Source organism: Caretta caretta, chromosome 6, assembly GCF_965140235.1.
Source record: "Caretta caretta isolate rCarCar2 chromosome 6, rCarCar1.hap1, whole genome shotgun sequence".
NCBI lineage: Eukaryota > Metazoa > Chordata > Testudines > Cheloniidae > Caretta > Caretta caretta.
Genome location: NC_134211.1, coordinates 12799178 through 12812970, shown reverse-complemented (window position 1 = coordinate 12812970; position 13793 = coordinate 12799178). Strand labels below are relative to the sequence as shown.

At 53.5% G+C, this 13793-nt stretch overlaps 1 protein-coding gene across 3 annotated transcripts in view; it reads right to left on the bottom strand.

Annotated features, from left to right (window-relative positions):
- The window catches only part of SSH3 (slingshot protein phosphatase 3), a 34487-nt gene that overhangs the window by 13660 nt on the left and 7034 nt on the right, over positions 1 to 13793 (bottom strand). For all 3 annotated transcript variants that reach the window (XM_048853107.2, XM_048853109.2, XM_048853106.2), the window contains exons 4-11: positions 13232 to 13350; positions 12770 to 12841; positions 11415 to 11480; positions 6152 to 6346; positions 5699 to 5792; positions 5323 to 5451; positions 4914 to 4960; positions 4325 to 4471 (exon numbers count right to left, since the gene is read on the bottom strand). In XM_048853107.2, the coding sequence (XP_048709064.2) occupies positions 4325 to 4471; positions 4914 to 4960; positions 5323 to 5451; positions 5699 to 5792; positions 6152 to 6346; positions 11415 to 11480; positions 12770 to 12841; positions 13232 to 13350 (869 nt within the window). The remainder of the gene's footprint in view (positions 1 to 4324; positions 4472 to 4913; positions 4961 to 5322; positions 5452 to 5698; positions 5793 to 6151; positions 6347 to 11414; positions 11481 to 12769; positions 12842 to 13231; positions 13351 to 13793) is intronic.

The window sequence follows — 13793 nt, the reverse complement described above, 5'->3', positions numbered from 1 at the left end:
TCCCCTCTCACGCACTCCTGCTCGTGCTTCCTCCCAGTATCCCGCTTCTCCACTTACCTCAGGGCTTTGGTCTCCTTCCCCCAGTGAACCTAGTTTAAAGCCCTCCTCACTAGGTTAGCCAGCCTGCTTGCGAAGCTGCTCTTCCCTCTCTTCGTTAGGTGGAGCCCGTCTCTGCCCAGCACTCCTCCTTCTTGGAACACCATCCCATGGTCAAAGAATCCAAAGCCTTCTGTCCGACACCACCTGCGTAGCCATTTGTTGACTTCCACGATTTGACAGTCTCTACCCAGGCCTTTTCCTTCCACGGGGAGGATGGACGAGAAGACCACTTGCGCCTCAAACTCCTTTATCCTTCTTCCCAGAGCCACGTAGTCCGCAGTGATCCACTCAAGGTCATTCTTGGCAGTATCATTGGTGCCCACGTGGAGAAGCAGGAAGGGGTAGCAATCAGAGGGCTTGATGAGTCTCGGCAGTCTCTCCGTCACATCGTGAATCCTAGCTCCTGGCAAGCAGCAGACTTCTCGGTTTTCCCGGTCGGGGCGGCAGATAGATGACTCAGTCCCCCTGATGAGAGAGTCCCCGACCACCACCACCCGCCTCCGCCTCTTGGGAGCGGTGGTCATGGAACCCCCAACCCTAGGACAGTGCATCTCATGCCTTCCAATCAGTGGAGTCTCCTTCTGTTCCCTTCCCTCAGATAGAACGGTGGCACTCAAAGAGCACATCAAGAAACTGAAAAAGAAAGTGAACTCCAGGAATTGCGTACTCCAAAAACTGGCCCACATAAAAGGGGAGCTCACCCCAAAGCACACCAACTAACCAGTCTTGCCCTGTGGTACTAGCTCCAGAGTACTGTGCTCCATATGGTCCAGCATGAGTTATGCACACAAAATTGTTACAGAAACTCAATCAATCCCGCAGAATCATCACAGGCACTTTTAAACTGTAGCTATACTGCCTTGCAGGGACTACATCATCGTCAGTGAGGTAGAAAGGAGAGACCAAAACATGTGTATGATCCCAGATACCCACTGCACGGACACATTCCACCATCATAAGAACGGCCATATGGGTCAGACCAAAGGTCCATCCAGCCCAGTATCCTGTCTACCAACAGTGGCCAATGCCAGGTGCCCCAGAGGGAGTGAACCTAACAGGTAATGATCAAGTGATCTCTCTCCTGCCATCCATCTCCACCCTCTGACAAACAGAGGCTAGGGACACCATTCCTTACCCATCCTGGTTAATAGCTTAACCTTCATGAATTTATCCAATTTTCTTTTAAAGTTTGAATTTATCCAGTTCTCTTCATCGATGAGGCTGAAGTCCCAAAAGAGCTTTGTCTCTGAAAACCCTTTACCACAAATACCTCTGTGGCAAGCTCCAGAGTAATAAAGAGGCAGAAGAACTTGGAGAACCTAATTCCTTCACAACCACTCCCTCCAGGCACGACCTTGAACGAAAACCCTGCGTTGCGGATCCCCAAGGGCAGTGCAACACCCCCAAATTTGAACAATCTCTTGGGGGACCCCCTTTGTGGTGCCAGACACCGAAGCAGTCTCCTTCTGGGGGAAGGGATAGCTCAGTGGTTTGAGCATTGGCCTGCTAAACCCAGGGTTATGAGTTCAATTCTTGAGGGGCCATTTAGGGATCTGGGGCAAAAATTGCGGATTGGTCCTGTTTTGAACAGGGGGTTGGACTAGAGGACCTCCTGAGGTCCCTTCCAACCCTGATATTCTATGATTCACAGGGCAGGCCATATGGCCTCCCTGCCACCTGAGCCTGAACCTCCGGGGCTCTCTGCTCAGCTTCCCTCCTGAGAGGCAGGGAAATCCTCAGCCCTCTGGGGTCATTGGTTGCTAGGTGTCAATGTCCTGGTGAGTGGGCTTTCCATTGTCTTCTCAGATGTTCCATTGATATGAGTCGGCCTCTGCTAGTATTAGAATAGGAGGGTTGGAAGGGACCTCAGGAGGTCATCTAGTCCAACCCCCTGCTCAAAGCAGGACCAATCCCCAATTTTTGCCCCAGATCCCTAAATGGCCCCCTCAAGGACTGAACTCACAAACCTGGGTTTAGCAGGCCAATGCTCAAACCACTGAGCTACCCCCCCCCCCTTTTTAACAACCCATTCAGTCCGCTCTGTCAGCTAGGCCATATGAACGAACACACACACACACACACGCACCATGTCTCAGCCTTCACTGAGAGCAAACTTTTCTCCCCACACCAGGTCGCCATGCAAGGTATAGGGGAAACTGAGGTACACACAGGGCTCGTAAAAATACTACAGAAAATTCCTGCTCTGTCACACACAGATGTACTCTAAATCGAGTGAGAGCTGAGGTGGCAGAGACAGGTGACAATACGATCAAGTGGAAGCTGAGGAACAGCCCCAGATGTGAATGTGAAGAGCCTAGGCAAACATCTGAATGCTTCCCCCGTCAACATCTGTCCTCCTGAGGAGCTGTTTAAGATTAGAGACACCACCAGGTCATGGCTGCTGTTTTGGAATGATAAGCTATGATGATTATCTCAGAGATGCCCTCCACACTTCCTTTTCCAGTGCCCACATGTGACCCAAGTTACATATGATCATTCCCATGCATGTCTTTGGACGTCTCCCCCACACTCACTCCTTTTGTAATGGACTCTGCAAGAGGCAGTTTATGTTGCCACCTAGAGCAGAGGTGGGCAAACTACGGCCCACGAGCCACATCCGGTCCACGGGACCGTCTTGCCCGGCTCCTGAGCTCCTGGCCCAGGAGAATCATAGAATATCAGGGTTGGAAGGGACCCCAGAAGGTCATCTAGTCCAACCCCCTGCTTGAAGCAGGACCAATTCCCAGTTAAATCATCCCAGCCAGGGCTTTGCCAAGCCTGACCTTAAAAATCTCTAAGGAAGGAGATTCTACCATCTCCCTAGGTAACGCCTAGTGTTTCACCACCCTCATAGTGAAAAAGTTTTTCCTAATATCCAATCTAAACCTCCCCCACTGCAACTTGAGACTGTTACTCCTCGTTCTGTCATCTGCTACGATTGAGAACAGTCTAGAGCCATCCTCTTTGGAACCCCCTTTCAGGTAGTTGAAAGCAGCTATCAAATCCCCCCTCATTCTTCTCTTCTGCAGACTAAACAATCCCAGCTCCCTCAGCCTCTCCTCATAAGTCATGTGTTCTACACCCCTAATCATTTTTGTTGCCCTTCACTGGACTCTCTCCAATTTATCCACATCCTTCTTGTAGTGCGGGGCCCAAAACTGGACACAGTACTCCAGATGAGGCCTCACCAATGTCGAATAGAGGGGAACGATCACGTCCCTCGATCTGCTCGCTATGCCCCTACTTATACATCCCAAAATGCCATTGGCCTTCTTGGCAACAAGGGCACACTGCTGACTCATATCCAGCTTCTCATCCACTGTCACCCCTAGGTCCTTTTCCGCAGAACTGCTGCCTAGCCATTCGGCCCCTAGTCTGTAGCGGTGCGTTGGATTCTTCCGTCCTAAGTGCAGGACCCTGCACTTATCCTTATTGAACCTCATCAGATTTCTTTTGGCCCAATCCTCCAATTTGTCTAGGTCCTTCTGTATCCTATCCCTCCCCTCCAGTGTATCTACCACTCCTCCCAGTTTAGTATCATCCGCAAAGTCAGAGGGCAGGGAACAGGGGGGTTGAATGGGGGCAGGGGTCCCGGGGGGGGCAGTCAGGAAGGAGAGGAGGGGTTCGATGGGGCAGTGCGGGGTGGTCAGGGGACAGGGAGCAGGGCAGGGGTCCCGGGGAGGGGGCACTCAGAAAGGAGAGGGGCAGTTGAATAGGGTGGAGGGTGGCAGTTAGGGGTGGGGGGTCCGGGGGCGGTCAGGGAGAAGAGGTGGTTGGATGGGGCAGGGGTCCTGGGGGGTAGCAGGGGGTCCAGGGGCGGTCAGGGGACTGAGAGAAGGAGGGGTGGATGGGGCAGGGGTCCAGGGGACTATCAGGGAACAGGGGCAGTTGGATGGGGCAGGAGTCCCGTGGGGGCTGGGCCATGCCTGGCTGTTTGGGGAGGCACAGCCTCCCCTAACCGGCCCTCCATACAATTTCAGAAACCTGATGTGGCCCTCAGGCCAAAAAGTTTGCCCACCCCTGACCTAGAGGCTGCAGCCCACAGTGCAGGCACAGAGAGGACAAAGGACCAATTGCCACTACTATCTTGGGGATCTCATTTAGCTCCAGTGACAGAGGCCGGGGTGCGTGGAGCGGACAAGGCAGCAGCTCCCCAGAGACGGGAGGGGTGATTCGCCTGGTTATCAGCACATGTGCGATTCCTCCCCGCAAGCCTCCCGCTTACCGGACAGCCGAGATGAAGTGATATGTCTCCTTCCAGTAGGGCAGCAGCTGGGAAGCCTCTTCATCATAGAGCCGCACATTCAGGTAGGTGAAAAGTGCCGGGAAGAAGTTATCGATTTCCCGGGTCACGTTGAGGATGTGGCTGATTCTGACACAGAGGAGTAGTGAGGGAGGTGCTGGGGGCTCCCCAGTACTACCGCACCCCGAAACACCCTACTCCCAGTGCCCATCCCAGCAGGCAGCCTTGGAGACAAGCTGCCCTGCCCCCCCACTAGGAGCACCAGCAGTGCAGTGAGGCAGTGCAGGAGGCAAGTTTCAAAGTCAGCTCAGACAGCCCCTTGCATCCTGGAGAACAATAGGCAGGCAGGGGCCCTCCAAGACGCCCATCCCCCAGCACCTGGGCTCCAGTGTTTCGGTATGCACCCCAGTCAGGATGGCTGTGGGGACAGACCTTGCCCTGGGAGCAGCAGCAGACTCACTAACCTCTCTACACTGTCTGGCCACTGCAGGGCAATGGAAAGATGCCCTGGGTCAACACGGGCCAGGTGAGGAATCTTCCCCCAACCCTCCCCCAGGGCCGGAGCACACACCTGTTGCGCTGCAGCTCCTCCAAGTTGGCTGCGTTCCACTCGGAGCCCTAGAGACAGGCAGAGAGGGGGACAGCAGGGTGAATGGACGAATGGGGAAATCCGGGGCAGCGACTGCAGCCGCTCCCTTAGCGCTTTCTCAAGGAAAGTCCAACCCCCAGGGGGCTACGTCCAGCTCTGAGTAACTGCAAGAGCTCCTCCTGCTGGGAGAGGATGGAACTGGAGTAGTTGGGAGCTCCCCTAACAACCAGTGCTTCTGCCCCACTTCCCACAGTGCCCCCTTCTGGGAGAGGCCAGAACTGGAATAGCTGGGAGCTCTCCCCACAGCCTGCATTCCTGCTCCACTCCCTGCAGTGCCCCCTGCTGGAAGAGGCCAGGACAGAGCTTTCCCCAGCCTCTGGCAGCTCCTCACTAGGTACAGGTGATCGAAGATCTTGGAGGGACGATCCATCTGGGCCATGATGAGCAGCATCTCATTGTCAATGAACTCCTTGTACTCCTTCAGGCTGCAGCTAGTGCGGCGCTCCAGCTCCGTGCGGATCTGCAAGGGGAACAGAGCATCAGAGGGAAGATCCCGCTCTGGCCCCAGGGCGGGAAGCAAGGTTGGCTGGTTACTCCCACTTCCCCCTAACCCATACATCCTGCCCCTCTTTCCTTCCCGTTCCCGCAGCCAATCACTTCCCAGGCCCATCTTTACCCAAAAATGCATGCCCATCTCCATCTTCCACCCCAAACCCCTTCCTCCACCACCCACTCCTCCGCCTCTCCCTCCTCCCCATGCACCCCACCTCCTTGGAGGTGATGCTCTCCAGATCAGCCGTGGCCATCAGCTCACGCAGTTTGGCCCGGATCTTCCGCTCCATAAGCTCACGCTCTGTTGGCCTGGGGCACAGAAATAGGTAGGGTGTCAAAGCCCACAGGGCTCCCAGATTCTGCCCCCAGACCCCACCCGCCTACTAGGGTTTGGCTTAGATTCAACCGATTCACACACTCTAGGGAAGATTCAAACCTGGTGCTCCAGCAAGGGGGTGAGAACTCTTTTCCAGCCAATCAGCATCCAGCGTTCGAGGCTCTTATGTGGAGCCCTGCCTTGTCCAGATCCCCGCTGGCTGCCAAGGTGAGGACTGCCCCAGGGAGAGGGGGACATGTGTGGCTCGCTGAATGAAGCTGGTGGGGGGAGCCCCCCGGCCTCCCACCCTGTGCCGATACCACCCCTCCCCGCCCACAGCGCTGGTACTGACTGGTCAGAGAAGAGAGCAGGGGAGTCGGGCCGCACGGACTCCAGGTCGGACATGGCCAGCCACTCATTGATGCAGCTCTGCTCTGAGGCTATGGCGCGCTGGTACCACTCAGCCCAGCCCAGAGCGCTGCCCCCGGGGAAGTGGTTGTTGTGGACAGCTTCATTGCATGCCTTGTGCAGCACCTGCAGCACCGACCTGGGGGAGGGGAGCAGACAGACATCAGATTGGAGACACAACAAGCGCAAGGCACAGACCCCTGCCCACTGGGGGGAGAGGGGGTCCTCCCCATGTGGGACCCCACCTGCTCCCCTGCTGCTTGGCTAGTGCCTGGGAATGGGGCATCTGCACTAGAACTACTTGACTGTCACAGCCCCTGTGAGACAAATGAGAGGGGGGAGAGCTCCCTTTTGTGGGCACCCAGCCAGCCAGTTAGCTGCAAAATCCCCGTTTGTAGCTATTCTCTACTTGCTTAGAGGCGGGTGGTGGTAGTCAGGGACTCTCTCCTCAGGGGGACTGAGTCATCTATCTGCCACCCTGACCGGGAAAACTGAGAAGTCTGCCGCTTGCCAGGAGCTAGGATTCACGATGTGACGGAGAGACTGCCGAGACTCATCAAGCCCTCGGACTGCTACCCCTTCCTGCTTCTCCACGTGGGCACCAATGATACTGCCAAGAATGACCTTGAGTGGATCACTGCGGACTACGTGGCTCTGGGAAGAAGGATAAAGGAGTTTGAGGCGCAAGTGGTCTTCTCGTCCATCCTCCCCATGGAAGGAAAAGGCCTGGGTAGAGACTGTCGAATCGTGGAAGTCAACAAATGGCTACGCAGGTGGTGTCGGAGAGAAGGCTTTGGATTCTTTGACCATGGGATGGTGTTCCAAGAAGGAGGAGTGCTAGCCAGAGACGGGCTCCACCTAACGAAGACAGGGAAGAGCATCTTCGCAAGCAGGCTGGCTAACCTAGTGAGGAGGGCTTTAAACTAGGTTCACCGGGGGAAGTAGACCAAAGCCCTGAGGTAAGTGGGATACCGAGAGGAAGCATGAGCAGGAGCACGCAGGTCCTGCCTCATACTGAGAAAAAGGGAAGATCACTGAGTTATCTCAAGTGCCTATATACAAATGAAAGAAGCCTGGGAAACAAGCAGGGAGAACTGGAAGTCCTGGCACAGTCAAGGAATTATGATGTGATTGGAATAACAGAGACTTGGCGGGATAACTCACATGACTGGAGTACTGTCATGGATGGATATAAGCTGTTCAGGAAGGACAGGCAGGGCAGAAAAGGTGGGGGAGTTGCATTGTATGTAAGAGAGCAGTATGACTGCTCAGAGCTCAAGTATGAAACTGCGGAAAAACCTGAGTGTCTCTGGATTAAGTTTAGAAGTGTAAGCAACAAGGGTGATGTCGTAGTGGGAGTCTGCTATAGACCACCAGACCAGGGGGATGAGGTGGACGAAGCTTTTTTCCAGCAACTCACGGAAGTTACTAGATCGCAGGCCCTGGTTCTCATGGGAGACTTCAATCACCCTGATATCTGCTGGGAGAGCAATACAGTGGTGCACAGACAATCCAGGAAGTTTTTGGAAAGGGTAGGGGACAATTTCCTGGTGCAAGTGCTGGAAGAACCAACTAGGGGCAGAGCTCTTCTTGACCTGCTGCTCACAAACCGGGAAGAATTAGTAGGGAAGATAAAGTGGATGGGAACCTGGGAGGCAGTGACCATGAGATGGTCGAGTTCAGGATCCTGACACAAGGAAGAAAGGAGAGCAGCAGAATACGGACCCTGGACTTCAGAAAAGCAGACTTTGACTCCCTCAGGGAACTGATGGACAGGATCCCCTGGGAGAATAACATGAGGGGCAAGGGAGTCCAGGAGAGCTGCCTGTATTTTAAAGATTCCTTAACGAGGTTACAGGGACAAACTATCCCGATGTGTAGAAAGAATAGTAAATATGGCAGGCGACCAGCTTGGCTTAACAGTGAAATCCTTGCTGATCTTGAACACAAAAAAGAAGCTTACAAGAAGTGGAAGATTGAACAAATGACCAGGGAAGAGTATAAAAATATTGCTCGGGGATGCAGGAGTGAAATTAGGAAGGCCAAATCACACCTGGAGTTGAAGCTAGCAAGAGATGTTAAGAGTAACAAGAAGGGTTTCTTCAGGTATGTTAGCAACAAGAAGGAAGTCAAGGAAAGTGTGGGCCCCTTACTGAATGAGGGAGGCAACCTAGTGGCAGAGGATGTGGAAAAAGCTAATGCTTTTTTTGCCTCTGTCTTCACGAACAAGGTCAGCTCCCAGACTACTGCACTGAGCAGCACAGCATGGGGAGGAGGTAACCAGCCCTCTGTGGAGAGAGAAGAGGTTCGGGACTATTTAGAAAAGCTGGATGACCACAAGTCCATGGGGCCGGATGCGCTGCATCCGAGAGTGCTAAAGGAGTTGGCGGATGTGATTGCAGAGCCATTGGCCATTATCTTTGAAAACTCATGGCGATCCGGGGAAGTCCCGGACGACTGGAAAAAGGCTAATGTAGTGCCCATCTTTAAAAAAGGGAAGGAAGATGATCCTGGGAACTACAGGCCAGTCAGCCTCACCTCAGTCCCTGGAAAAATCATGGAGCAGGTCCTCAAGGAATCAATTCTGAAGCACTTAGAGGAGAGGAAAGTGATCAGGAACAGTCAGCATGAATTCACCAAGGGCAAGTCATGCTTGGCTAAACTAATTGCCTCCTATGACGAGATAACTGGCTCTGTGGATGAGGGGAAAGCAGTGGACGTGTTGTTCCTTGACTTTAGCAAAGCTTTTGACACGGTCTCCCACAGTATTCTTGCCAGCAAGTTAAAGAAGTATGGATTGGATGAATGGACTACAAGATGGATAGATAGTTGTCTAGATTGTCGGGCTCAACGGGTAGTGATCAATGGCTCCATGTCTAGTTGGCAGCCAGTATCAAGTGGAGTGCCCCAAGGGTCGGTCCTGGGGCCGGTTTTGTTCAATATCTTCATAAATGATCTGGAGGATGGTGTGGATTGCATCCTCAGCAAGTTTGCAGATGACACTAAACTGGGAGGAGAGGTAGATACGCTGGAGGGTAGGGATAGGATACAGAGGGCCCTAGACAAATTACAGGATTGGGCCAAAAGAAATCTGATAAGGTTCAACAAGGACAAGTGCAGAGTCCTGCACTTAGGACGGAAGAATCCCATGCACCACTACAGACTAGGGACCGAATGGCTTGGCAGCTGTTCTGCAGAAAAGCACCTAGGGGTTACAGTGTACGAGAAGCTGGATATGAGTCAACAGTGTGCTCTTGTTGCCAAGAAAGCCAATGGCATTTTGGGATGTATATGTAGGGGCATTGCCAGCAGATCGAGGGACGTGATCGTTCCACTCTATTCGACACTGGTGAGGCCTCATCTGGAGTACTGTGTCCAGTTTTGGGCCCTGCACTACAAGAAGGATGTGGAAAAATTGGAAAGAGTCCAGCGGAGGGCAACAAAAATTATTAGGGGACTGGAACACATGACTTATGAGGAGAGGCTGAGGGATCTGGGATTGTTTAGTCTGCGGAAGAGAAGAATGAGGGGGGATTTGATAGCTGCTTTCAACTACCTGAAAGGGGGTTCCAGAGAGGATGGATCTAGGCTGTTCTCAGTGGTAGCAGATGACAGAATGAGGAGTAATGGTCTCAAGTTGCAGTGGGGGAGGTTTAGGTTGGATATTAGGAAAAACTTTTTCACTAGGAGGGTGGTGAAACACTGGAATGCGTTACCTAGGGAGGTGGTGGAATCTCCTTCCTTAGATATTTTTTAAGGTCAGGCTTGACAAAGCCCTGGCTGGGATGATTTAGTTGGGGATTGGTCCTGCTTTGAGCAGGGTGTTGAACTTGATGACCTCCTGAGGTCCCTTCCAACCCTGATATTCTATGATTCTGTGCTTTACCTGTAAAGAGTTAACAAGCCCACAGATAAAAGGAAAGGAGTGGGCACCTGACCAAAAGAGCCAATGGGAGGGCTAGAACTTTTTAAAATAGGGAAATAACTTCTCTTTGTCTGTGTTGTGGTTCTCCGGAAAAGAGCAGAGCAGCAATGCTGTATGCAGCTTTAAAACCAGGTATGAAAAAGCATCAAATCATACCTCAACCCTACTTATCTGAAACCCCAAATATGTAATAATCAGCGAATGTCTAGGAAGACGCTATTCGGGTTATTTATTTTATTTCTTATTGGCTTGTGGACTCCTTTGTGCTAACCCCAGATGCTTTTATTTGCTTGTAACCTTTAAGCTGAACCTCAAGAGAGCTATCTTGATACTTAATTTTTGTAATTGTTTTTTTAAGATCTAGCAAAAAGCTTGGGTTCCAAATGTATTTCCTTTCATTTGGGGTTTAATAAAATTTACCATTTTTAAGAACAGGATTGGATTTTTGTGTCCCTAAGAGGTTTGTGCAGATGTTGTTTAATTAGCTGGTGGCAACAGCTGATTTCCTTTGTTTTCTTTCTCAGCTCTTCCCTGGTGGGGGGTGGGGGTGAAAGGGCTTGAGGGTATCCCAGAGGAGGGAATTCCCAAGTGAGCCTTCCTGGGTCCCAAAGAGGTTTTTGCACTTGGGTGGCTACCCATCCAAGGTCAGAGAGAAACCGTGACCTTGGGAGTTCAATGCCAGCCTGGAGTGGCCAGTATTAATTTTTAGAATCCTTGCGGGCCCCCACCTTCTGCACTCGAAATGCCAGAGTGGGGAATCAGTCTTGACATCCTGTTCCATTGATTGCAGGGCTTCAGCACAGGGACACATAAGGGGGAAGAGATCCCCACAGATATCCCTCCAACTCCTGTGGCCACCACATCTCCATCCCAGGGCAATTCCCACAGATATCCTGCCACCACACCTCCACCCCAAGGTAATCCCCACAGATATCCCTCTGTCTCCCACAGCCACCACACCTCCACCCCAGGACAATCCCCATAGATATCCCTCTGCCCCAGTGGCCCTGACAGCTCCCCCAAAGGAAACCCCAGAGGTATCCCTCTACTTTCTGCAGCCATGACACCTCCTCCCTGGGGCTATCCCCACAGATATCCCCTGTTTTCCAAGTCTGATGGGCGGAACAAATGGAAAGCTCACAGTCCAGCTCAAATCCCATCTCTCCCACTCTGTCCCTAAACCCTTGTTCTAGTGGGTCCCAGCCACAGTGATATTCCATCCCCCACATAATCCCAAAGCTCCGACCAGCTGCACTTGACAGGCAGTGTGGGGGTCACTCACCACATGGTCTGCACAGAGATGGGTTTGAAGATGCGCGTCTGCCCCCCGGACGTCACACTGAAGCCCCTAGACACAGAGAGCAAGGCAGGGATTTCACAGGGGGGTTGGGCAGGGAGAGGGGGCTGGATGCAGGAGGAGAGGAGGACATTCACCCTTCACACACAGGGCTGGACTGAGAGGCTCTGTAAATGCGCAGTGCAAGCCCAGCAGCTCCCTGGAACCCAGATCACATGCATGAGCAGAGGTGGGGTGGGTTGCAGCGTCTGGGATCTGAGAGTCAAGCTGGGCTTTCTCTGCTCCATACAGCAGCGGCAGCACCATTTGCAGGGGGAGGAGAGTGTGTTGGTATTCTCCCAACCTCTGCCCCACAAACCAAGCCCTGCCCATTTGAGAAGCCCATCCCCACACAGACTCTCAGCTTCCTTTAGAAAAAGTGACATCTGGGCCTTGCAGTACTTCATACAGCCACCAGAGGTCGCAGTGTGCACTAAAGAGCTCCAAATACTGGGAGGACCCTGGTAAACAAAAGAGTAAAAGCTGGGACTCAAGTTGAAGAACAGAAGGCTATTTCCTTTAATACATGCTTCCTGTTTAAGGAGGTCTGTGAGGCTACTGGGTAGAGCACTGGCCTAGGACTCAGAAAACCTGGGTTCTATTTCTGGCTTGGATTCTGGTCTGCTGGGTGATCTTGGGCAAGTCACTTCCCCCTCTGTGCCTCAGTTTCCTCATCTGTAAAATGGTGCTAATGCTCCTGACTTTCTTTGTATAGTGCTTTGAGATCTACTGATGAAAAGCCCTAGATAGGAGCCAAGTGTTGTTATTATTGCTTAGATCACCACAGTGGCATCTGCCTGAGTATGCAGGCAGCTCAGAGCAACAGCTGGGACAGGTACAAATGTGTATCAGTTTATGATGTTGACTCTGAAATGTAAGGGTGGCCCATAAACATTTCCTACGTTAGGAAACATTTTGGTACAATTTCTCACTGCTGACTGGGCTGGTGATGGCTGGTTAAGATGCAGCTGCCCCAGCAGAGCACACAGGACCTTGAGCATCTCGCGTGGGCCATGGCTGGTGGTGCTGCTGTGGGAGGTGGCATGGCTCTCAGAGTCCCACGACCCTGTTCAGAGAGAGGAGGGGGAGCTGTGTGCCAGGCAGTGGTTCAGGCAATGAGTCTGGAGCCTGTACTCCCATCTCCGTCCAGCAGAGGGCAGGACAGGCTTTCGCTGGGGGCACTGTGTGTGGCATGTGGGGGGGTGAAACGCAGTCCTGATTGCGCACAAGGCAGAATTTCCCTCTCTCCCCGCACAGGAGATCTCCCCAGTGGGGTAGCACGGACGACTGAGATCTCTTACCCATCGCCATCGAGGAAGACCTGGGTGTCGCTCCAGAGGGGCAGCACCATCCCCAGGGTGCATTTGGCTGATCTAGGGGCAGAGAGAGGGGTCAAAGCGCACAGCATAGCTAGGGGGTGAGTGTAGGGGTCCCCACTGGGGTATGGGGGAGGTTGGAACAAGGACAAGACTTGGAACAAGGACCCCACAGACTCCAGCTCCCTGTGCCTCTCCAGGGTTCTGCTCTGGTGCTGGGGGGCAGCCCAAGGGCAGAGCAAAGAGTTTGGCCACTCTGGTGCTGAGAGCTCAGGCGGCTCCCCCCACGGGTCATGGGGCATGAACCCCCCACTCCTCAGTCCTGCTCCCCCCCACCCTAATTCCCCTCTCCTCTGTGCTCCCCCTCCCCATGCCTCACTCACCAACATACTCCTTGCATCCCCTATCCCTCCGTGCTCCTCACTGCACCCCCCGCAATTTCCTCACCCCTCTTCAGGGAAGTCCACGCCCAGAAGCACTGTCTCGCTCTTGCCCTCCAGCTCCTCCGTCGACACGAGCAGCAGATACCGGATCCGGTGGGGTCGGGTTGACTCCAGTCGCACAGCCTGGAGATGAAGCCAAAGGCAGACTGAGACCTGCCTCTTCATGTGACCTCCCGGTGCCCCCGATATGCCCCTGCCTCTGTGTCACAGTGCCCCTGCTGTGGAAGGCGGGGCTAGGCAGAGTAGGCTCTGCCCCCTCTGTGGTGACCCAGCGCCCCCTTCGGGGAGGGCAGGGCTGGGCAGTAAAGGCACCTCCTTCTCCCCAATTTCCCAGCATCCCCTGCTGGAGAGGGCAGGGCTGGGCAGTGGTTTCCCAGCTCAGTGTCAGGGCTCTGTAAGGGGGATGTTAAGAGATGAACCTCTGGGTCTCTGTTCTGCTCTGGGGGTCAGTGTGTGACTGGGGCTCAGCAATCCACACACAGCTCTAAGGGCTGGGGGGCCCCTGGGGGCATAGGCAGCATGACTCAGCCTTACAAGCAAGGGAAGCTCCCTGCAGAGTCCCCTGG